This window comes from Myxocyprinus asiaticus, chromosome 7, assembly GCF_019703515.2.
Source record: "Myxocyprinus asiaticus isolate MX2 ecotype Aquarium Trade chromosome 7, UBuf_Myxa_2, whole genome shotgun sequence".
NCBI classification, from domain to species: Eukaryota; Metazoa; Chordata; class Actinopteri; order Cypriniformes; family Catostomidae; genus Myxocyprinus; species Myxocyprinus asiaticus.
The window spans coordinates 34,778,684-34,803,031 of NC_059350.1; the positions used below are offsets into that span (position 1 = coordinate 34,778,684).

General features: G+C 38.4%; 1 protein-coding gene across 3 annotated transcripts in view; it reads left to right on the forward strand.

The window, feature by feature from the left end:
• Positions 1-2,506: 2,506 nt before the first annotated feature.
• The window catches only part of rapgef2a (Rap guanine nucleotide exchange factor 2a), a 77,022-nt gene continuing 55,180 nt past the window's right edge, over positions 2,507-24,348 (forward strand). For 2 of the 3 annotated variants that reach the window (XM_051702764.1, XM_051702765.1), the window contains exon 1: positions 2,507-3,216. In XM_051702764.1, the coding sequence (XP_051558724.1) occupies positions 3,148-3,216 (69 nt within the window). In that variant the 5' untranslated portion in view covers positions 2,507-3,147. The remainder of the gene's footprint in view (positions 3,217-24,348) is intronic. The other variant, XM_051702766.1, reaches the window with a different exon arrangement.

Genomic DNA, 24,348 nt, shown 5'->3' on the forward strand with positions numbered 1-24,348 from the left:
TTCTTTGACATATTGTCTTCCTAGAACAGTTAAGAATCAGGGTGTATCGAATCTCACTGGTTTATGACATAAAAGTATTAAAACCAGCAAAGTGTGCAGAGCTCGCCGTTCACACGTCCGAACCTCACATGGCATCACGTAACTTTGAAAAAAGTAATTTTTGATCAAATCTAGACAGGTCCCATTTCCAGCAGCCATCACTCCAACACCTTATCCTTGAGTAATCATGATAAATTGCTAATTTGGTACTAGAAAATCACTTGCCATTATATCAAACACAGTTGAAAGCTGTTTGGTATGTTAAATGAAGCTCAACATTGTCTTTGTGTTAGTTTTTGGGTTGCCACAGTATGCAATAGACTGGCATTGGCAAAAAAGAAACAGCTTTCTCTAGAAACTCATCAGTCAATCATTGTTTTGAGGAATGAAGGCTATACAATGCTTGAAATTGCCAAAAACTGAAGATTTCATACAAAGGTGTACACTACAGTCTTCAAAGACAAAGGACAACTGGCTCTAACAAGGATCATAAAGAAAGAGATGTGGAAGGCCCACATACAACTAAACAAGAGGATAAGTACATAAGAGTCTTTAGTTTGAGAAATAGACACCTCACATGTACTCAGCTGACAGCTTCATTGAATTCTACCCGCTCAACATGAGTTTCATGTACAACAGTAAAGAGGTGACTCAGGGGTACAGGCCTTATGGTAAGAATTACTAAGAAAAAGCCACTTTTGAAACAGAAAAACAAAAAGAAAAGGTTAGAGAGGGCAAAGAAACACAGACATTGGACAACAGATAATTGGAAAAGAGTGTTATGGATCTTAACCCCATTGAGCTTTTGTGGGATCAGCTAGAATGTAAGGTGTGTGAGAAGTCAGCCACATCTATGGCAAGTGCAACGGGAAGCATGGGGTGAAATGTCACCTGAGTGTCTGGACAAACTGACAGCTGGAATGCCAAGGATCTGCAAAGCTGTCATTGCTGCACATGGAGGATTTTTTGATGAGAACTCTTTGAAGTAGTTCAAAGTTTTTTGTTTTTTTTTAATTGTAATAGTCATTTTTCACATTATTAATGCCCTGACTATACATTGTTGTCAGCTGAATATCACTTTGATGAATAAAAATACCAATTTCTTTCCATAAGAGCAAAATCTGTACATTATTCCAAACTTTATATATATATGAGGATTTTTATTATTATTATAATTATTATTATTATTAATTTACATTTTATTTGACATTTCTATCACGGTGTCACGACCCTACTGCAATTGAATCATGAACCCTAGGGGTTTTCGTACGCCTAGTTGGGAAACCTTGCCCAAAACTAACAGTCTAACTATTGTTTTCACTCTTCTTCTTTCGGCTGCTCCCGTTAGGGGTCGCCACAGCGCAAACCCCAGTGGCTTTTGGTCTCTCACTCACACCTACGAGTCAGTCTCCAATTCACTTAACCTGCATGTTTTTGGACTTGGGGGAAACCGGAGTACCCGGAGAAACCCACGCAAACACGGGGAGAACATGCAAACTCCACACAGAAAGGCCCAATTGAGCCTGTAATCGAACCCGGGACCTTCTTGCTGCGAGGCGACAGTGCTAACCACTCAATATACAGTAATCTAGCACAACCTGGTGGTCGTTCTAGGTATTGGCCAATCACAAGGGAAGAGCAGAGGGTTGTTTGTGTAATCTGTCATTTATAATCTGTCACACAACACAGGCGCGCGTTACAAATTACCTGTTTTCACTTCTTGTATTCTAAATAATCTAATAGGCTATATCATATCAGTAAATGGGGTATAAAGTAGGCCTAAACACCTCCCAGATTATGGCTTTAGTAATTATTTGATTAAATTGCTATAAAAGTTCACATCCCACCAAAATGAATGTTAATCAAAGCCCAGTACATTATAATATGAATAATCAAATTAATAATAGGAAATTATATTAAAACATGGAACTACGTTGAGAAAAGTCCTTTGCTTTTTACTTTTCATGTAGGCTAAATGGTGACTCGTGATCCAAAGATTACTGTTCTTGTAATATAATTTGATAATTAATTATGATAATTAAAAATAAGGGATAGTGTCATTGAACTTATACTTTTGCTAGGTAAAATCTATATAATATTAAAAAAGGTTTAAAATATATATAGAAATTAGAGAAATAGATATTCAGTTGTGAGGCTCCAAATTAATCTGCACTTCACATTTTTGGGGGTTTTCCTGTCACAATTAACTTGGATGGACTTTTGTAATTTCACTAACGAACATTTGCTTTTGGATTTTTCAGTGTTGTTTAAGGATGTACTGTTCTGTTTTTTATAGCATCAGCAAATATATATATATAATTATTTATTTATTTATTTTTTTTTTGTTAAACGTGACAAACTCTGATGGTTGTTACAGATACTAGTTTGAATGAATTTATTGTCCACACGGGGCGCTAGAGGTCGATCATTTAATCTCTTGCTACAGTACTGCAACTCGCATGAATCACGGCGTGTTGTCATCGGTCCAGTTTCACCCCGCCCGTCAGTCTTGTGCCCAACGCACAGCCGCTATGGAAGAACGTCACTTTGTTAAACTACTCCAACTTGGATTATCTGACGTTTAGTATCGCGTTTCACCATCGGGACGACTAAAGAGACTCACCGGACACGGGGTAATGAACAGTGATCCCGAAACAACGGAGTTTACGCTTCCCTACCCGTGAACCTCTCTGTTCGTGACACAAGACAATGCACAGACATTTCTGGACTTGTTCAATTGATGTATAGTTGTTTAAGTGATGTTACTTGCCAAAACGTGATTCCGTTACCTAATCGGCTTTACGTTCTTTGTGGCAAGTGATTTTTAAAAGCCACTATAGTTACAGTATATAGTTATAGTTACACAGTGTTAATATTTACCCCTCGTGCGACGCTGGGACGCTGTCTGTTACCCAAGGTTTGACTACAACTCCAGCCCGCGGCTCTGAAACTGGCCCACATTGAGACATCTTTGTCTTTTAGGGGACTTTAGAAAACAGTTTAGAAATGACGGCGCAGCTTAAAAGGAGGAGTCGGAAGCGTTAGAGGAAATGTACAGGATTTAATAAAGCAGACCTCTTGTGTTACATGTGAACACACGCGGACAGAATGGCGTCTTATGTGGACAATAGTTTTCGGCACGCGATCGTGAAGAATCCTGCAGACAGGACGCAACAGGTGAGATTTAAAGGACTCTCTCTCTCTCTCTCGCTCGCTCTATCGCTGTCTAATAAAAGAGAGTTTATTTACTGTGTGCTGTTACACAATAGCCATATTGTTTTGGGGAACAGTGGGTTGTCTAAATGAAACAAATTACAAAATAAACAGACTTATTATTTTTTTAATGAAACGCCTTAACTCAATTTAGGCTCAGGGGCTGGATACATTTTCATTTAGACATATTTTTTTAAGTGAGCTTGTTTAAACATGCCAGTTATCCTTATTCTTGCATAATTGTGGCGTTCCTTAAGTATAGCCAAGTAACTCGCTCAAACGCTAGTTGTAGCTGAGCGATTTAATGTTTTGTTACACATATTCGCTCAGTGTTTTCGTAAGCACTGTGCTAAAGTTGTTTTTACAGTGTTGCTTAATATAGCAACACACTCAAAGTTGGCTGGACATTGTTGCTGTGGTATTTCAGACACGTATTAATCATCTATCGGAAGGGAGTATTTCCTCACCATGCCCTACAGTCCAGACTAGTCCATCCTTATTTAGACCAGCTGCAATAAACAAACGTTACAGCACCGTTTAGCCCGAGACCACAACTTCACTGGAGATTTAGCTCTGTAAACCATGTGCATTGTTTGAAAGTCTGAGCACGAAACCTCTTGCCTGTGGCCACAGTGAAACTACATTTGAGTTGGTAATTTGTGTGTGTGGGACTTTTGGGTGTGAGTAGTGTGCTCAGGAATTTAATGAATTAAAAGAATGTGAGGAATGTAGTTTAGAGCGATTGTCCTTCAGCTTCATGCCTGTGTGCTTGTTGTTGCAACTTTATTTCTTGTATTTCAGTTTTATGACTCTATATTTTGCAGATGTGATTAAAATTCTCAGTATTTACATCTTTCGTTAATTGGGGGTCTCCAATGAGGCGGGTGGCCATAATCCGTCCTTGTGTGTATCCCACTGTGTAGCTGCCTTCTGATTACAAATCTAGGCTAGTGATCCGTGAATTGTATCACCACTGTGCAACTTCACCGCAGTTTCTAGGTGGTTGTCTCTGTAATAAGTGTTCTGCAAGTCTTACATTTAGCCATTTAGCAGATGCTGTCATCCAAAGAGCCTTACAAATGAGGAAAAACGCTGCCCAGAGCAATTTTCATAGTGCCACAGAAACACAGTGCTTACAGATTTTGGAGAAATGTTACTTATGAATGGCTTACTAATTGTTATCTCAGCATATTAAACTGGTACAGGAGAAAGTATTTTAACACAGAAAAAGTTACATACCTCATCTTTAAGCTTAATTAACAGCATTTGTAGCTTAATGTTGATTTCAACAAAAAATAATTTGGTAAACATTTGGTAAATTGTGGTAACAGTAACAAGGTATTTACAATGGAAGTGAATGGGTCCAGTCCATAAAGGCTAAAATACGCTTAGTTTCAAAAGTATAGCCACATGATCACCTGGTTGTAGTGTGATAAAATCACTTACTAGCTTTATCTTTTTAAAGTTGTATCCTATAAAAAAGTTTTTTGTCATGACTAAGAAACCCTGTAATCCTGGTATTATATTATAAATTTACACAGAAGGTAAGTGATTTTATGATTAAAATAAAGTCATGCAAAAAAACAAAACTAATAATATGCTCACATGCTACATCTTCTGGCTATAAGTTTGAAACAGTGGTTTTTTTTTTTTTTAGCATTTATGGACTGGCCCTATTCACTCCCATTGTAGGTGCCTTTTACCACTTTTTTTAAATAAACGAGGGATAGTTGAAATTATTTTTGTGGTAATCAACATTATGCCACAAATACTGTTGAACGAGCTTAACTTGAATTTCACCCTGAACATTCCTTTAATAACCCTCTGAAAAGCAGAAGCAGTTGTGGTTTTGGTCAAGGATGTAATGCTTGTACTGCATATCACATAACATCAGTTGTTCAATACTTTACAGAAAATACAGTGTTGTTAAGGAATGAATACCCATGTACATGATAACAAACATAAGACGTTCTGAAAACGCAACTCTGGCCGGAAACTCTCACACTAGCCTGACACAATCGCCATTTTTTACATTGTGCCCTGACTTTGCATACAGTTAAAGGGAGTCTGTACTGCAGTATAGTTTTCATAAAGATGATTGTCATTTAGTACCCACAGGGAAGTAGGAACACTCATCAGCAGTGGTGGGAGGATGGGCAGGGTCAAATTAGGTCACAATTGATAAGCTGGTCAAACCAGGTTTCTCGTGTAGTTGCCCACTGTGAGTTAGTGGTCTACCATTTTTTGCTATTTTCCTGTTTCTCCATTAACATTTACACAGATGCCATTATGTAGACAAGCAGATGTGCCGTTACTGCAGTTTTGTTTTGCTCTAAGGTCAGAATATTTGGGTATCTGTTTCACATGCTCGCATTTATATTTTCACATACATACATGGGTAGCTGCCAGCTGCCCACAACAGGAACGGAATGCCAAACTGAACCATACTTATGGTCGTATGTCTGTTAGGGTTGCGTGATGTACTAACAAAATATTGCGATACCTAAAAAAGTAAAATGGTATAATATCATCTTGTTGCTAAATTCGTTACCATTTTACAGTATGTTGCCATTTGCAAAATCTAATGAGATGTGAAATTCTTGAGATTAAATCATTGACAATTTAAAAAAAACAAAAAAAAAAAAACAACACATTCTCGATATGGCCAAGTGTGATCATTAATAAGCAGAAGGGTGTCATTTAAATAATATACAGTCCCATTCGCTGCGTGCTACAGAATGAACAAGAGGTGCCACTCTGGTCTATCTACTTCACACACAAGCGCGTGCACAAACGCAACACACACTACTGGTGCTTGATTTTCATGCAGTGTGTTTAGTGTATAAAAGGTTGTGAACTAGGGATGGGCATTTTGGTCATTTTGTCTACTCGAGTACACTGACTAATTACTCGAGTACTTGTCGAGTACTCGAGGGGCGATTTACATGTTCATAAGTGTGTATATATAATAACATGTCTGACAAACATCTATGGCTGCTGCATTGTGCCTTGGTGTTCCAGTGTATCGTCTATTCATTATTATAGGCTGTTATAAAATAATGTTACAAAATGTACAAAAGATTCAAAATATAATGCATCATATTTTATCATTATGTGAAAATTCGCTGTCCAACTCTGAAAGAATGTGCCCAACGCACGTCTGTCTGTTCTTCCTTCAGGTTACCGTAGTAACCTTAGTAAGCATGCACCAGTTTTTTTAGTGACTGTCTGAACCGTCTATTTTCAAATAACAGGAGATGCCGTAACCATTGCGTTTTTAATATGCGTGTTAAATTGAAGTTCAGTTTGAAGACGCTGCATTGTGTTCCATTTAGCTGCGCTCTGTCTAGCTCTGTCTATATCTGTCTAGCTGATTGAAACACTTGCCTGCTGTATACGTGTTGCTTCAGCACGTTGAGTCCACTGCCCCACGCGCCTGGTGTGTGTGTGTGTGTGTGTTCCCAAATGTTTGCTCTTGTGAGGAAAGCTGTGATGCTCTGTATTGTTGTTGCTGTGATTCATGAAGCATTCCATTCAACTCGGAGAGTCTGAATTTCTACTCGTGCAGAAATCGTCAACTCCCATTTCGTCGAGATGCAGGTGCGTGTTACTCCACGCAGGGCAGGGAGGTTTACAGTCAGTGACAAACATTTACTTTTATTAAATAATATCCATTAAGGAGTCAAAATTCTTTCATGAAATGATAATAAAACGTGTTTAGCAAACGTTTTTCAGAGACAGGCGTTCAAAACACGGTTAGTTACACTCTATTTTGATTATCGTAACGATAGCATTGCAGTGTTGTATCAGTTTGGTTGCTATGAGACGTTTCTGACAATCAATGTACCCCTCAAAACCACAATGTAATCAATCTCAAAATTAAAAATAAGCTCCTTCTTTGTTTGTGTGTTTAGTTGTCAGGTAATTGTCACTGGATTTCTAATTAAATGAAAAGTCACAATGCGTGATCACTATCGATCATCGTTTTCATGATCGATCATTGCTGCCATGTCCGAGTACTCGAGTACTCGTGCCCATCCCTATTGTGAACACTCAAATCTCCTTCTACGGTGCAGCTCAGAGATTTTAGATCATGAGTCGTGACGGCAGTATTACAGCATAAATGGGGAAGCTTGATATAACTAACCCCTCAAAAAAAAAAGAAAGGAAGAACTCAAATGTCTGTCAGAATAAAAGTCCCGCTAAAATGAAAGCTCTATGCGTGAAAATTGAAGACAGAAAAATGTAACTAGTGTATAAAAATGTATATTCAAAAAGTAGCAATAATACTCATAATAACAGTAGTATAATATTAAATGGTTGTATTATGATTATTATGATTATTCAATAATCATCTGTAAGTAATATCACAAAAGTGTACTGAAATCAGCATGTTGTGATTCAGCCAGAGCACCCTTGTGCCTGAGGTAATCAGATTTTTTTTCATTAATGTTTTCATCAATACTGTAAAGCTCTGTTGTGCAGCATTTTATTTTACCAAAAATAAAATGAAAATGTTTTGTTAAATGTATTAATATATATTCATTTGATTAAAGCTGCATGTATTAATCACAAGATTTAATTTAAACATTTAACATGGAATCCAGAAAAATTTCAATGGAAAACACAGAATCTGTAAGACTTTATGCAGTTCTTTTAGTCAAGTCATTTTCTGTGTAACTTCATCAAAAATCTGAGGTTTTTATTTGTTGCCTAAGTATCGATTTAGTATCGATACCGAGGTACCAGGGCTGGTATCATACCGAAGCCAAAAGTTTGGTATCGTTGCAACCCTAGTGTCTGTGAACAAAATGCTCATGGCTGTGATGTATGCGTGTGTGCAAGTTAGTGTGTTTGTGTTTAGTTTGCACTGTATCCATATGCAAACATTGCAGGATATTCAGGCTTTGGTTTCATCATAGACTTCATTCTCTCCTTAGTCATGTAATCAATTGTCTGTGTTCCCATACCAGTTATGTTTTATATAGCCCTTGTCCATGAGTGCACACACATACTGTGCATGTGTGTACAACAGGGGTTTAAAAAATATTATTTCAGTTAGATAAAGAAAATGAAGTGGCTATAGTAGCTGTGGAGCATGTCAAAAATGGGCTCCCAGTCTATTGAAGGTGCACTTCAAGGGTAGACAACATTGTTGATTATAAATGGGAGTGATTTAGATTTGTTATATCACCATGCCATTGCCCACGTCCAGTGTAAAACATGGTGTCATGCATAATGCGGACTTTTCTGACTGATGTGACATTGAAATCACTTTATCTTATAAGGGCTGACATTTAAAACAAAACTGATATTTAGGAAAAAAAAAAAAAGAAAAAGTATGCTTTGACACATCCAGTGTAGACAGCCTCAAGCAGTCACAGCACATCCAGTTCCATCATCAACGAAGAGACAAAATATTATGTCGGTTTGACTGATGAGCAGGCCCAGATGGAATCTGCTGACTTTTTGTTGTTGTTTTTGCATTTTTTTGTGTTAATTTTGAGGGCAAATCTACTGAAGGATTTAAACATAGTAACATTTATTAAATGGTGCTGAGAGTACTGCACTCTTATTGGTTGCAGAGAGCATCTTTAAATTAGGCAAAATATTTTATAAACACATGCAAGTGGTTAGAAATGGGTAGAACTTTTATGAATGACAGATTTTGCAATTCTGTGGAAATCTGCACAGTTCTGCACGCACATTCTTTCTGTGCCTGCTGATGAGCTCTTGCTATAAATGTTGTCAGTTAGATTGATATTGAAAAAATTTAAATTTAATTTCACATAACTTTAGAGGGCCAATTCTAATAAATCTACATTCCTAAAAAGGCATGTTGTGGGCCACAAATTAAAGGCTGATGAGCCAGATGCAGCCCTCTGACTGTCTTGAATAAATTACTTTATGGACTTAAAATTCCAATTTAAAGTTACCACATGCCGTAATGGTGACAGTTTTCCATCCATTTACCAAAAATTGTGCCATGCACAAAAACCTGACATTATACCACCCACACAGATTTCATCATTTTGTTCCTCTGTAAGCCATAAAAGTGCCATGTTTCATCTAAATGATGACTTAATTCAAGACATCTGTTTAGTCAGGGGTTTACTAAATCTTTTGAGCTTGCTGATGTGTTGGAAAGATGCATCAAATGTCAAAAATAACCATCAGCTCGGATCATTTTTGGTCCATTATGGTTGTTTCAGCTTCTGTAAAGACAGCCTGTGAGTTGAGTGTAGACTACAGCAGGAACCTTCAGAAGAATTAGGCCTCTGGAGTGATGATGAAACAAGAGCATTTTGTTCCACTGAAAATACTGGTGACTGAGGTAGCCTACAATTTTGTAAAACAAAGTGTAAAAATATACAGAGCCCCTTAGAGGAGAACCATAAAATTACCATGGTTTTATTGTAGTAACCATATTTTAACCTTGATATTTGTAGTAAAACCATAGAAATAATATAAGAAAATGAAAACTATGGTAATAAAAATCATAACTATGGGGGGACATAACAAATGCCATAGTAAATATTTGTAGTAAACCATAGTTACCACAAGAATTACTATGGTTAATCTATATTAAAACCATGGTTATTATGTGAATACAGTATACTTTATTAAAACCATTGCTGCCAAAATACAAAACATGGTTTGCATGCAACAGTTATGGTTACTGCGATATTACTATAGAAAAATAATTTCCACCAAAAACTATGGTAACAACAGTCTACAAGTATAGTAAAAACATAATAACCATAAAATTATGCTTTTTTTTTTACCATAATTTTAGTTTTCCTGTATTATCACTATGGTTTTACCATGAATATCAAGGTTAAAATGTGGTTACTGTAGTAAAACCATGGTAAATCTATTGTGAGGGCACACAAAACGTATTGCAAAGGAACGCAAAACTATTTAGTTGGCACACAAAGCTATTTCAGAAAAAATTCCCATCCTGTCCTCTAAGGGGCTCCGTAAAATTCTGATATCCTGATCTGAAGGAGGAACATTTTTGGTTATAGTGTCTAATTTTACTTTGGCATTGTAGGAAATAGGGCTTATAAACTGATTCATATTCTTCCAAAACACATCAGCCCTGCAGTTTCATAATGGTTTTGTTTCCTCCCTCCTGACTGTTTAGCCTGAGTAGCAGCCGCACGGTCATTAGTGAGTGAAACCCCTTGAAATCACTTTTCCGATGCCTTTCCCCTGAATCACGTTGTTATTAAGTGCACCATACATTACGATTAAGTGCACCATACATTGCGTCACTAAGCTGACGCTATGGGGAACAGATTGCCATCACACTGTGCTACACGACATAACCTTCCCAGAGAGGAAACATGACCCGCAGTCCTGTGGGATGGCGACCGACATGAGTATGCCGCAAGTGAATGACCCTCATGGTGAGCCAGGAGGGGAACACTCAGAATATATATTTGAACTATGGCCATATAGTATACATTAACCCCTTCACGAACCCAGTCGGGAAGGAAGTTTATTTGTAATGAAAGTGCCTGTGACTTTTGGGAAATTCAGCGGTCTGAATGCAGGTGGTTGTGTAAAAAGACAGGGAGCCGTACTTAAAAAGAGGGGCATAAGTATATGTTTGGCCAATGAAATAGCAAGTGCTCTAGACAGAGATGACTTGCTATGAGTGATGTGTTACGTCTAGGTTGTAAAACCTTGCAAATTTGTTTTGAGAAGACCATCCTGCTGCAAAACATATGTCTTGTAAGGACACCGTTCGTCCATGTCCATAAAGAGGCCTTGCCTCTAGTTGAGTGTACTTTAACACCAATTGGGCAATTCGCACCTTGCGACTCGTAAGCCAAGGTGATCGCATCAACGAACCAGTGAGAAATTTTTTGCTTGGAGATGAACATTCCATTTGTGCGTCCTCCACACAAAGAGCTGGTCGGTCAGTCTGAATTGGCGGGTGTGCTCGCAAAGGGCATAACAAATGCAAGGACTTCCGAATTAAATGGAGGAGGGAAAAAGGCTTGAAGGTGAACCACCTGTGCTCTGAAGGGTGTGGTTTGAACCTTAGGCACATAGGCTTTCCTGGGTTTGACAGTGGTTTTTGAAAGACCCGGACCAAACTCCAGACATGAATTGTCAACTGACAGTGCTTGCAAATTACAGACCCATTTTACTGAGACTAACGCCAGAAGTAATGCAGTCTTAGAGAAAGCACACGCAATTCAACATAGTCCGGAGGCTTTTAGGACCAAAGTTAGGTCCCAAGTCGGGACTGTAGCCGGGCGAGGGGGATTCAGTGCTTAAAGGCGTCTCGTGGATGGTGCTCTAGCCTGTAAAATGGTGTTCTTAACCGACTGAGCCAATTCTGGCTCTTCCGCTGTGCTCCGTTCAAAGGCCAAATTTGTAGGTTCCACAGCTCTGGCTGGGGATGCCAAATCATGCCTTTTGTTTGAGAGAGAAGGTCTCTCCTCAGCGGTATTTTCCATGGAGGCCCATCCAGTATTTGTACCATCTCCAGAAACCAGGACTGATTGGGCCATTTCAGCATAATAAACAACTGTTTCCATGTCCACTCGGACTTTGCTGACGACAGAATGGAGGTGCACCGGGGAAACGCATACTTACGTTTCACCGGCCATACGTGGGCTAGCGCGTATTGGCGACTTGTATATGCCACTACTGTTGTGTTGCCGAACGATTCAGAATGAGGTGATTCACTATGTCGGAATGAAAAGCTCTCAAAGCTAGAAAGACTGCCAGTAGCTCTAGGCAGTTGACATGCCACGCCCGTTTTGCACCTGTCCAGGTGTCGAAAGTCAGGCGTCCATTTCACACCGTGCCCCAAACTGTGTTGGATTCATCTGTGGTCAGCACTTTCCTTCTGAAAATTTGACCCAGCATAACACCCTGTTGGTAGAAGGCCAGTGCTGTCCATGGTGCTAGAGCAGCCAGACAGCGGTGAGTCACTGCAATGCACATGCGTCCGAGGCTCCAGGCGCAATGTGAAACATCGCTTAAGCAAGTACTGGAGAGGTCTCGTGTTCTCTGAAATGATTTTCAGTGATTCAAAATTATTTTCCAGTTTGAACTGAGACAGACACGAAGAATGGTCTGTATGCGCTCGTTCGTGAGATGTGCATGCATGCTCACGGAGTCAAGACGAACTCCTAAAAAGGAGATTTACTGGCTGGTGAAAAGTGTGCTTTTCACCCAGTTGACATTTAGACCAGATTTTCCATTTAGCAAAGCAGCAAGTCTCTGTGTTCGCTCAGTAGTGCCTCTGATTGGCTAGTAATAACTAATTGCTGAAGTAATTAAAAACACGCACACCGTTCATTTTCAATGAGGCGAGCGTCACATCGATACATTTAATGAATGTGCGGGGCGCCAAAGACAGACTGAAATGAAGGACTTTAAATTGATACGCAGTTCCCTCGAACGCAAATCTAAAAAGCCATCTGTAAGGTGGTGCAATTGGTACATGAAGTACTCGTCCTTCAGATCTATTGATGCAAACCAGTCCTGAGGATGGATGTGCGATAAGATCTGTTTCTGAGTTAACATTTTGAATAGGCGTGTTGCGAGCCCGCCATCCTTCTCCAGAATGAGGAAATAACGGCTGTAAATCCCACTGTTTGTGTCACAGTCTGGGGCAGTCTCTATCATGTTTTTTGCGAGGAGACTGTGAATCTCTGTGCGGAACACTGGCACATCCTGTGGTCGGACCACAGATTGCAAAGCACCGGTGAAGCGAGGTGGCTGGCGTACAAACTGAATCGTATGACCGTGCTCGATAGTTTTAAACACCAGTCTGAAATGCCCATGAGGGCTTGCCACGTATGTCAATGGCGAAGTAGTAGAAGGCTTCTAGACGAGAGATGAATCGCTGTCTTGAAGGAAGACCCAATTTTATACCAGACAGCTTCGCGCCTAAAAGGGCGGGGCTTAAAGACCATAGCCAATACTGCCGTTATTGTAGAAAGGTTTCAACTAGGTCATGTAGAAGGGCACTCCTCATAGCCTCAGCTTAGTGATGCATGTCAAGTGTACTGAATTGTAAGGGAACGCAGATTTCTTCACAATTCACAAATCTTTAGCACAGAATACCACTGAACTGAATTGGAAAAATTCTCACTTAAAACCCCATCTGATCTTGATGAGACAAAAAAAAGTTAAAAATGGGCAGTAGCCTACTAGTTTTTGATGCTGAAAGTAACACTTATTTAGTGCTAGTTATCTTTACACTTTCAAAGTTACAGTTGAAGTCAGAAGTTTATATACACCTTAGCCAAATACATTTAAACTCAGTTTTCACAATTCCTGACATTAAATTGTAGAAAAAAATTCCCTGTCTTAGGTCAGATAGGATCACAACTTTATTTTAAGAATGTGAAATGTCAGAATAATAGTAGAGAGAATGATTTATTTCAGCTTTTATTTCTTTCATCACATTCCCAGTGGGTCATAAGTTTACATACACTTTGTTAGTATTTGGTAGCATTGCCTTTAAATTGTTTAACTTGGGTCAAACCTTTTGGGAAGCCTTCCACAAGCTTCTCACAATAAGTTACTGGAATTTTGGCCCATTCCTCCAGACAGAACTGGTGTAACTGAGTCAGGTTTGTAGGCCTCCTTGCTCGCACACGCTTTTTCAGTTCTGCCCACAAATTTTCTATCGGATTGAGGTCGGGGCTTTGTGATGGCCACTCCAATACCTTTGTTGTCCTTAAGCCATTTTGACACAACTTTGGAGGTATGCTTGGGGTCATTGTCCATTTGGAAGACCCATTTGCGACCGGGCTTCCTGGCTGATGTCTTGAGATGTTGCTTCAATATATCCACATAAATTTCCTTCCTCATAATGCCATCTATTTTGTGAAGTGCACCAATCCCTCCTGCAGCAAAGCACCCCCACAACATGATGCTGCTACCCCCATGCTTCACGGTTGGGATGGTGTTCTTCGGCTTGCAAGCCTAACCCTTTTTTTTCCAAACAGAACGATGGTCATTATGGCCAAACAGTTCAATTTTTGTTTCATCAGACCAGAGGACATTTCTCCAGAAAGTAAGATCTTTGTCCCCATGTGCACTTGCAAACTGTAGTATGGCTTTTTTATGGTAGTTTTGGAGCAATGGGTTCTTCCTTGTTGAGCAGCCTTTCAGGTTATGTCGATATAGGACTCGTGTTACTGTGGATATAGATATTTGTCTACCTGTTTCCTCCAGCATCTTCACAAGGTCCTTTGCTGTTGTTCTGGGATTGATTTGCACTTTTCGCACCAAACTATGTTCATCTCTAGGAGACAGAATGTGTCTCCTTCCTGAGTGGTATGATGGCTGCATGGTCCCATGGTGTTTATACTTGAGTACTATTGTTTGTACAGATGAATGTAGTACCTTTATGCGTTTGGAAATTGCTCCCATGGATGAACCAGACTTGTGGAGGTCCACAATTGTTTTTCTGAGGTCTTTTGATTTTCCCATGATGTCAAGCGAAGAGGCACTGTGTTTGAAGGTAGGCCTTAAAGTACATCCACAGTACACCTCCAGTTGACTCCAATTAGCCTATCAGAAACAATTTGGCTAGTTGCTTAAATGCACAGTTAACTAAGTGTATGTAAACTTCTGACTCACTGGAATTGTAGATGTCTTTAGAAAGTAGATGTCCTAAATAACTCACCAAAACTATAGTTTGCTAATATGAAATCTGTGGAGTGGCTTCAACCTAAGTTTATGTAAATTTCTGACTTCAACTGTATGTGTCCCAGTATAAGTATTTATAAGTCGGAATAAAATGTACATTGTACATTGTTATTACATGTAAGCTACAGTAATTAGAGCAAAATATTGTCCTGTTTTTTATGGCTCAGATCTTTTGAATATCCAGTTATGAAGGAAAACTCAAACTGGGCCCTTTTGTGGATAATGGAAAAGAGCATTGCTGAGAGGGTTGGTTTATTTAAGTCTGAGGCCAAACTCTCCCAGCTGTGATCCTTTCAATCTTTTCCCAGAACTTTGGTGACATCATAAAGGTCAGCGGTGAAGCTGAATTGGAGTATTTTTGGAAAAGGATGTTTCCCTTTTTGTGCCAGTTGAGCACGTGAAGGAGAGTGAGAGTCATTTCTCTTATTCAGATATATTTTTCTGTTCCTCTTTCCCTTTATTAGAGTGATGTGTCAGTGCTGATAAGTGCATTAAGACACACTGTTGTATTAATAATGCTGTCTTATCAGCTTTTCCTCTCCTCCTTGCATTTTCCCCTCAATCCTGTGTATTAGTCAGCACTGATAAAATAACTCTGCACTTGTCAAAATGCAGTCACACACACACATTTACACATTTGAGCAGAAACATGACCCAAAAAAATCTATCATAGCTCTTTTTTTTAACATACGTAATAGCAGGAATATGAAGGTGGTTATTTTGATTTCTTCATTTTTCTAGGTTATGAAAGGCCCTAATCATTTCACTACAAGTATAATTTTCCAGGAAAATGGTTACTCGAAACATTCCTTTCTTCGCAAATGCCATTCTTTTAAGAAAAAATAATGACAGGACTGTCATGCAATATGCGCATGACTTTTATTAAATTTGCCTTACAGTTAGGTTCCGAAATAAACACCCACCAAGCACCAAATGCGGGTAGTATTTTCTGTTTGGCTGTGTCATACGCCACTTTGGCAGGCGCTTTTTTGTCAGTTTGTGTCAGCTTGTAAAATAATGTAACGTGTTCCAGTTTTGTCATTAAGGGGGTTCTGTAGGTCTTCAGTCAGTAAGGTTGGAGGTCTTTACATGGAACGGCTCTCATTAGCTAGTCCCGCTGTTCATCGAAAGTCTCAGTTAGCAGTAGGGATACCACTCTTATGTAATTGTATGTGTGGAGCTGGTGTTGTGTTGAAGCTGGCTGCTCTTACGAGCTCCTTGGCTCACACTCAAGCGCTCTGTTTGTAGCAGATTACCGCGAGCAGAGTGCTAATTCACTACATACAGATAACATATTTATTTAATTAAATAGCAGCCATTAGCAGTTTAATAATCACTTTGAGTCACGTAGTGACCGGCTTTTCTGGAGGTGAAAACTTCTGTAGGGTGTGTCTACAGCATTTACACACTGCTGTCACGCGTAACTGACCTATTCGAAAATGTATACTGTGCTGATTAATTATGCATGAAATATTAAATATGAGCATATACTGTATCTGTGATTATTAGAAGAAATTGATTGGAATATCTGGCTTAATACAACATAACTGGTGACATTAACAAGCCTGTAATCTTTTATTACTCTTGAATTAAAAAATGGACAATCCCTTCACATTATGTAATTTTATGTTCCGAAATGTGGGGCTCAACACAATTTCCTGCACTCACTCTGCTCAAATCATAATCAAAAGCTGCTCATTTTTCTTTTGCATGGGTAAATAAACACTTTACAGCATAATGAGCTTGAGAAAAACACGCATCGGTCCAAACGTAACAGTGTAGTTGTGAAATGCGTCTAATTTTTTTGTCGTCTTCTCTTGACCAGCATCCAGTTCAGACACTCTGAGAACTTAAGAAATATTTAAAGAGCTAAAGTGCTGGAAAGTGCAGATTTACGGGCTTTTTGTTAACATGTCAATTCACACTGGATTAATATTATCAGGGGTTATTTTTACAGGCCATTTTATAGTAGGTAAAACACACTGTAATTTTTACCAGTGCGGGAATGCACAGTCCGTAAAAAGTCTGGGAAAATTACTGACATGACCGATTCGCACGGGATTAAAATTACTGAGAACTGAGAAGCTCTGGTAATTATTACATTACCCCAAGTCCCCATATAAAACGAATCCCGTCCGAATAGGGCTTAATACTACTACTACTACTAATAATAAATCAATAGTAATTGTATTATATTTAAGCAATATCTCACACCTGTGATGCTCTGTTATGCAGCACTTTATAACTCAAATGATGTATTTTGTGCTGTGAGGTTCTGAATAACACCACCTCATTTGAAAAAAATAACATTGAACATGAATTGTTCTATTTTCTTTTGATTAAAGTTTTAAATAAATGTACTTATTTAGACACAATTTTGATGATAACATTGAAATAAACTGTTGATATGGATTTCTGAAAAAAAGAAAACAAAAAACAGGTGTCAGTAATGGCAAGTTCTAAAAAAGGAAGTATCGGTACTCGTTCTAAAAAATAAAAAAAATGGTACGAGGACATCTCTAGTTAGCAGTAAATCCATGAGCCGGCTCTTTTTAGTGAATCATAAAGACTTATGAATCATTTGGAGCTTACATAATGAATTGACTCACTCCAAATATACCAGTATCTGTTACTGTGTTTTATATGTACTTAAGGTTCATGAGACTCATGAGAGTTACTTACTGGTCGTTCATATGACAACATGTAGTTTAAAATACAAATTTAGTTTTGTTGTATTAAGTGAATAATCTGAAAAATAATTCTAAATGGGCTATCTGGCAATTAAATATTTAATAAATAATAAAACAATACAATTCTTTAAAAAAGCAGTTCACTTTTTAACATGCTTATTAAACATGCAAATATTGATTATTTGCCTCTCATGTCTGTTAAATCCACTTGTAAAATGCAATAAAAAAATAAAATAATAATAATGATAAAAAATGGCCGGTAAAAAATCTAACTGGCTGGTAAATGTTTTCATCTACCAGCCACCTTGGCTGGTGGGCTAAAAAGTAAATTTCGGACCCTGCTTACAGTGAACTTGACATCCATATTGGTTTTCCTTTCTTTTATGGTGTGGTGCTGGAATGCTTATATAAAGATGGGATTGTTTCTGTGGTTATGTTGTGGGTGTGAGCGTTTGCTGTGGAGAATCTCCTCTCTGATAGCAGAAAGGGAGTTTGTGGATGTTGTGCAAAGACATGAACCAGAGCAGTATTGCTTCATAGTAACTTATGTTTACATGGAATCTAATGTTATCCAAGGGTCATTTAAAAATAGCCAATTGAAATACATAGACAGATATTGCAGTCTGGTCTCATAGAATAACATTACTACAACTACATTTTTGCAAAATGATTTTTAGAGCCTTGTTGTATGAATCTCTGCACTTTCCTGGTGAAATGAACACTACGAGCGCTAGAACAATGACTTTTATTCCCTTTCACACAAATGGTACACTTTTCGCCCTGATCCTCACACAGTGATATCTTATGACATCTAAACACTTTTACTATAGCGCATTACTTGTAAGGCGATACATTTTAATGTTTGCATTACATAAACAAGTACATTTATAAGCTTGTTTAAATGCTACAATATTGCATGGTAGCTCAACTGATTGACTCTTGCAATGCAAAGGGCTGGAGAATGAGTCCTGAAGAGCATGCAAGTCGATAGGTGAGCCAAAAGTCATAGAAGCACCACGAAATGATGTGGTTGCTTCAGCAATTGCATTTTTCATCTCACATTTGCCTTTTCTGACACTATCTGTTAGGTGTATTGTGCATTCTGAGATGCTATTCTGCTCTCTACAACTTTACAGAGTGGTTATCCGAGTTACCATAGCCTTTCTGCTAGCTTGAACTATAGTGTTCCTAGCAAAGTTCTCAGTGAGTGTATATGTAACCATACAACTTACATGCAGTGAAGACAATGAAGCGAATGATCAGGTAAGCTGCGTGAACAGAGAGCTGAACACCAGTGGAATGAGCTGCTTTACAGATAGGTTAATTACCTCACTCAAACGCATACTGTATATACACTGATGAGCCAAAACATTATGACCACTCACAGGTGAAGCGAATAACGTTGATCATCTACTAACAAGGCCACATGTCAAGGTCTGGATAGATTAGATGGTAAGCAAACAATCAGTTCTCGTAGTCAACATGTTGAATGCAGGAGAAATGGGCAGGAGTAAAGACCTGAGCGAATTTGACAAGGGCCAAATTGGTATGGCCAGACGGTTGGGCCAGAGGATCTCTGAAATGGCAAGGATCGTGGGGTGCTCCCAGTCAGAAGTGATGAGTGCCTACCGACAGTGGTCCAAGGAGGGACAAACCACAAACCAACAACAGGGTGTTGGGCGGCCAAGGTTCATCGATGTTCAACGAAGGCTATCCCGTCTGGTCTGAACCGACAGAGAGTTTACTGTGCCACAAGTCACAGAAAATTTTAATGATGGTAATGGGAGAAATGTGTCTCAACACACAGCACACCCTGCTGCATGTGGGGCTGCATAGCAGGTGAATATCAAGCAGAGGTTTGTGATTCCTCTGGAGAGGTTTTCTTACACCAAAGAGAGAGCCTAGACTGAACAAAAGAGGGTTACTTATATACCACACACCCAAACAAATCAATTAAAAATTTACTTCCCCCAGCCAACCAAAAACTGTCCCACACTGCCACCGTAGGACAGAGAGAGGAAGGCCAGTGTCTTAACAATGACCCCTGTCCACCGTTGAAAGCACCAACAATGGCCATGCGAGTGTCGGAACTGGACCTTGGAGCAGTGGAAGAAAGTCACTTGGTCCGATGAGTCCCATTTTCTTTTACAACACGTGGACTGCTGTGTACGTGTGCGCTGTTTACCTGGGGAAGTGATGGCACCAGGATGTACTGTGTAAAGATGACAAGCCGGTGGAGGGAATGTGATGCTCTGGGCAATGTTCTGCTGGGAAACCCTGGGTCTGGCCATTCATGTGGATGTCAATTTGACACTTGCTACCTACTTAAACATCGTTGCAGACAAGTACACCCCTTCATGGCAATGGGATTCCCTGATGGCAGTGGCCTCTTTCAGCAAATCAACACTGCATGAGATCAGGCAGAAATGTTGTCCATTCTAGGGATGTACAAAACTACATTTTCAAAATCTAATCTGTGGGTTGCCTGACCGACTAGTCAACTAAATCGGACTTATAGGTTTACCTGAGCCCGATCAGATGCAGTGGCCTCTTTCAGCAGGATAATACGCCCTGGCACACTGCACACATTGTTCAGGAATGGTTTGAGGAACATTATGAAGAGTTCAATTTGTTGCCCTGACCTCCAAATTCCCCAGATCTCAATCCGATTTAGCATCTGTGGGATGTGCTGGACCAACAAGGTCGATCCACGGCAGTTCCACCTCACAATTTACAGGACTTGAAGAATCTGCTGCTAATGTCTTGGTGCCAGATACTACAGGACACCTTCAGGGGTCTTGTAGAGCAGAAAGCGCTGTTTGGGCTGCTTGTGGAGGACTAACAGCATATTATTATTATTATTATTATTATTAGTTATAATGTTTTGGCTCATCGGTGTACATTAGATTAATTACTATTTCCAAAACATGCATTATATTACAACTAGGGAAGGGCACGTGTACTCGAGCACTCGGACGTGACAGCAAAGATTGATCATGAAAATGATGATCGATAATGATCATGCGTGATGTGACTTGACTAAATTTGAAATTCAGCTACCTGACAACCAAACATAAACGTGTCATAGAGGGGCCTTATTTGTAATTTTTAATTTTGAAATGCAATGTTATTTTTGTCGAGTAAAATTATATGCCATATTAGTCAGAGTAAAACTGACTAAAATTAATGAATTTGACATTAGGGATGCACCGATTACGATACTTGGATCGGTATCGGTTCCAATACTGAAGCTTCTAGATGGATCAGGTATCGGTCTGACAAGCCCGATCCAAATTCGATACTGTGTGTTAGTCATGTTTGTTACTGTCAAGCTCCAAAAATGACATAAAAGAACCATAAAAACACCATTAAAGCAGTTCATATGACTCGTGTATTTTATTCAAAGCCACTTGAAGACATGCGATAGCACTGTGAATCACAAAAGGCTGAGTTTAATGAGTAAATATATAGTATGTGCAGCGCCAGTGCGTTAGTGAATGGTGCTGCTTTGTTGACACAAACTCATACACAGGCTGATATTTTTAGCCTTCACAGCAGTGCGCATTATTTGAGCGCTACTCAAGAACAGCATCTCAGATGTAGATGCTCAGTAGTTTGGTTCACTTATAATATGCATTTAGAACGGCACCGGAGGTGCATTTAAACAGAATTTGAATAAGAAGCGAATTAAACTACTGTGAACTTACCTACAAACAGACACATGCAGGACTTCTTGGAGAGTTTAGAATGTCAAAATAAAAGCATGAGGGTTTTAAAAAGTGCACGATTTAAATATATTACTGTTGTATTTAAAATTAAAAGTCAATAATAATAATATTAATAACAATATTATTATTATTATTATTATTATTATTATTATTATTATTATTGTCATCATCAGTATTTGTTTACAATTTATAACAATATTTAAGTTGAATGGGTTCCAAAAAATAACTGTGAATGAAAAGTGGACTGATGTCTTAACAACTAAATTGAACAGAAAAGAGATCTGAATCCTTGATGCAAGTTGAAACATTTAAAAAAAAAAGAAAAAAAAAAGGCAAAAATAAAACACTGGTTTCTTTTCTACTGAAGATTTGAAGACTGGAATTACTGTTAATTTTGCTGCTACATTATCCAGTATACTAGTTAATAATAAAGTTTTTCTTAATAAGCTATACATTTATATTGAAATAATGTGTAGTTAGAGGTTTGTGTGTCTTTACATATTAAAGAGTACTCCCAATTAGTTCCACACAATAATGTAGAGATATTCTAAACTGATTATGCAAAAAAACAACACTGGTATCGGCTTGGGATTGGTATCGGCCGATACTGAGATTTCGATATCGGAATCGGATCGTAAGAGAAAAAGTAGTATCGGTGCATTCCTACTTGACGACGCAAATATTGACTTAATTTATAGGACATTTTTGTCAAAAAACTAAAACTATGACTAAAACAAAAAACTGTAAAAAATCAACACTGCATGAGATCAGGAAGAAATATTGTCCATTCTAGGGATGTGCAAAACTGCATTTTCAAAATCTAATCGGTGAGTTGCCTGAACGACTAGTCAACTTAATCGGACTTATGGGTTCACATGAGCCTGGTCAGATGCTTGTTTTAGAAGGCATTTACAAAGGATGCGTTCTTGCATTAAAGAAGATGGCTGGACTGTGCAGAATGGAACAGAATGCAAGAATCGTTTAAAAATGCAAAAGTTTGAAGTTTACATTCAAACTTTTTATATTATTTTTAACATGATGTCTTAAAAATGCACTGTAGGGTTTAATCAGGATGAACCACCATCTCCATCCCTTTATCATAGATCATAAGGAGTCTTGTTCCACAATGCTAGTGTGCTTTTCATTGATTAAATGGAATGCGAGTAATATAAGATCAGAGTTCAGAAACTGAATTTGTGTAGTCCTCCAAGACAGCTGCCATGTACATGTCTACAGGATGCATATGGATTTTTTTTTTTTCATAACAATACTCTATTCACTCTCTGAACTGGAGCTCAGACAATGTTTAACTAAACTTTAGCAGCTCCCAGGTCTCTGGGTCTGTTGCATTTCTCTTAAATCCTTTCACCCCTTGTTCACCCAGCTGGCTCTAATGGTTTTTCCCACCTGCTGACCCTGACACTAGGTGTGGGGGAATTTTACGCTAACACAGAATGCGTTGTAAAACTCAGAAACCACACAAACACAGATGCCGAACACATGGAATTACCATGATGCCATATTCAAAAAGCCATTGTAGTACCATGTTTTGTTTTGTTTTTTTGTTTTTTTTTGTATGGTAGTATTGTTATAGTTTCTGTAGGGCTGCACAATAATGGTTAAAATAATAACATGATTATTTTGCTCAACTTTATTAATCACAATTATTTTGTCATTTGAGAATTTTTTGTTAATAACAGTGCTGAACAATTTAGAGAAAAATTCACTGTTGTCACTGCTTGGATATTAATTCTAAAAGAAGAAGAAAAACATTAAACAGCAACTCTGATGTTGAACACTTGAACTCTGTTTGATGTGTAAAAATCTAAAAACTAGTAAATTATTCCTTTTGACCAAGATTAAGTCATGTTTTGCCCATGCTTTACTGCCAATAGAAAGAGTTACTCTGTAGGGTGTTCACATTTGAGTCCTCTTTAAAAGATTTATTTTTTTATATTATTATTATTATTATTGTCAAATATAATAGTAATTTATTTCTGAAATAATTTAGCACATGGGACTGCTGTACGTTCTCAAGCCTTTATTTTTTGCAGGAGAGTGAAGAAAGACTGTGTGTGTGGTGTTTGGTATATTGACAACTGCTTAGTGCTGCTCCTTCCATACACGGTGAAATGTTCTCATCTCTTCGGTCCACAAAACTGCAATGCTATGTGGTTATTTTAGATTTGTTTAGAAACTTGTAATGGCCAAACATATGTCGAATTATGCAAATATGCAATTGAAATAAATATATCACAGTCAGCACACACTAGCAAAGTGCACGGACCAAACTCAGAGCATTGCTGTTCTGTCTGTGTATAACTAAGCACGAGATGGAATTTGAGTGTGTCGTGCACAGAACTGCTATGAGACCAATCACGGTTGAAATACAATTAATTGTGCAGCCCTAGTTTTAGGTAATATTGTGTGATTAATTAGGGATGTCATAAAATATCGCTTTATCAATTATTGATCCCACATTATTTTATCGATACGTTTTTGAGGCATCAATATATTAACATTATCCAACATTTAAATTAGAAGCCTAATTTTTGTGCTATCCAGTTCACTTGTCAGTTGCCTTCCATTTAATGTAGTCTGATGTACTAGCTTTGGGAGATCACAAGAGGGTGATAAAACATTTACTAAAGCTGGTCGCGGGTAGGAAAGGGACAGGTATCACACACACAGGACGAGCTGATACGGCGCAGCAGATGGCAGTCCAAAGTTTCTAAGGTTTTGTTTTTCAAAAATGAACAAAGTGACGTTGATGAGTTTGCAGTTTAGTGTATGAAACTGGTATAGCTGTGCAAACTGACAATTAATGCCAACGCTTATGCAATTTCTCTGTATGTGGCCTTGAATAGATTTCATTTGAGATGTCAAACCACAAAAAGACATACTTGTAAATGAAAATACATTGTGTAGGCTATAAGAAAGATACATATAAACAATATATTGTCCACTGATGGCTAGTGTAGATAATC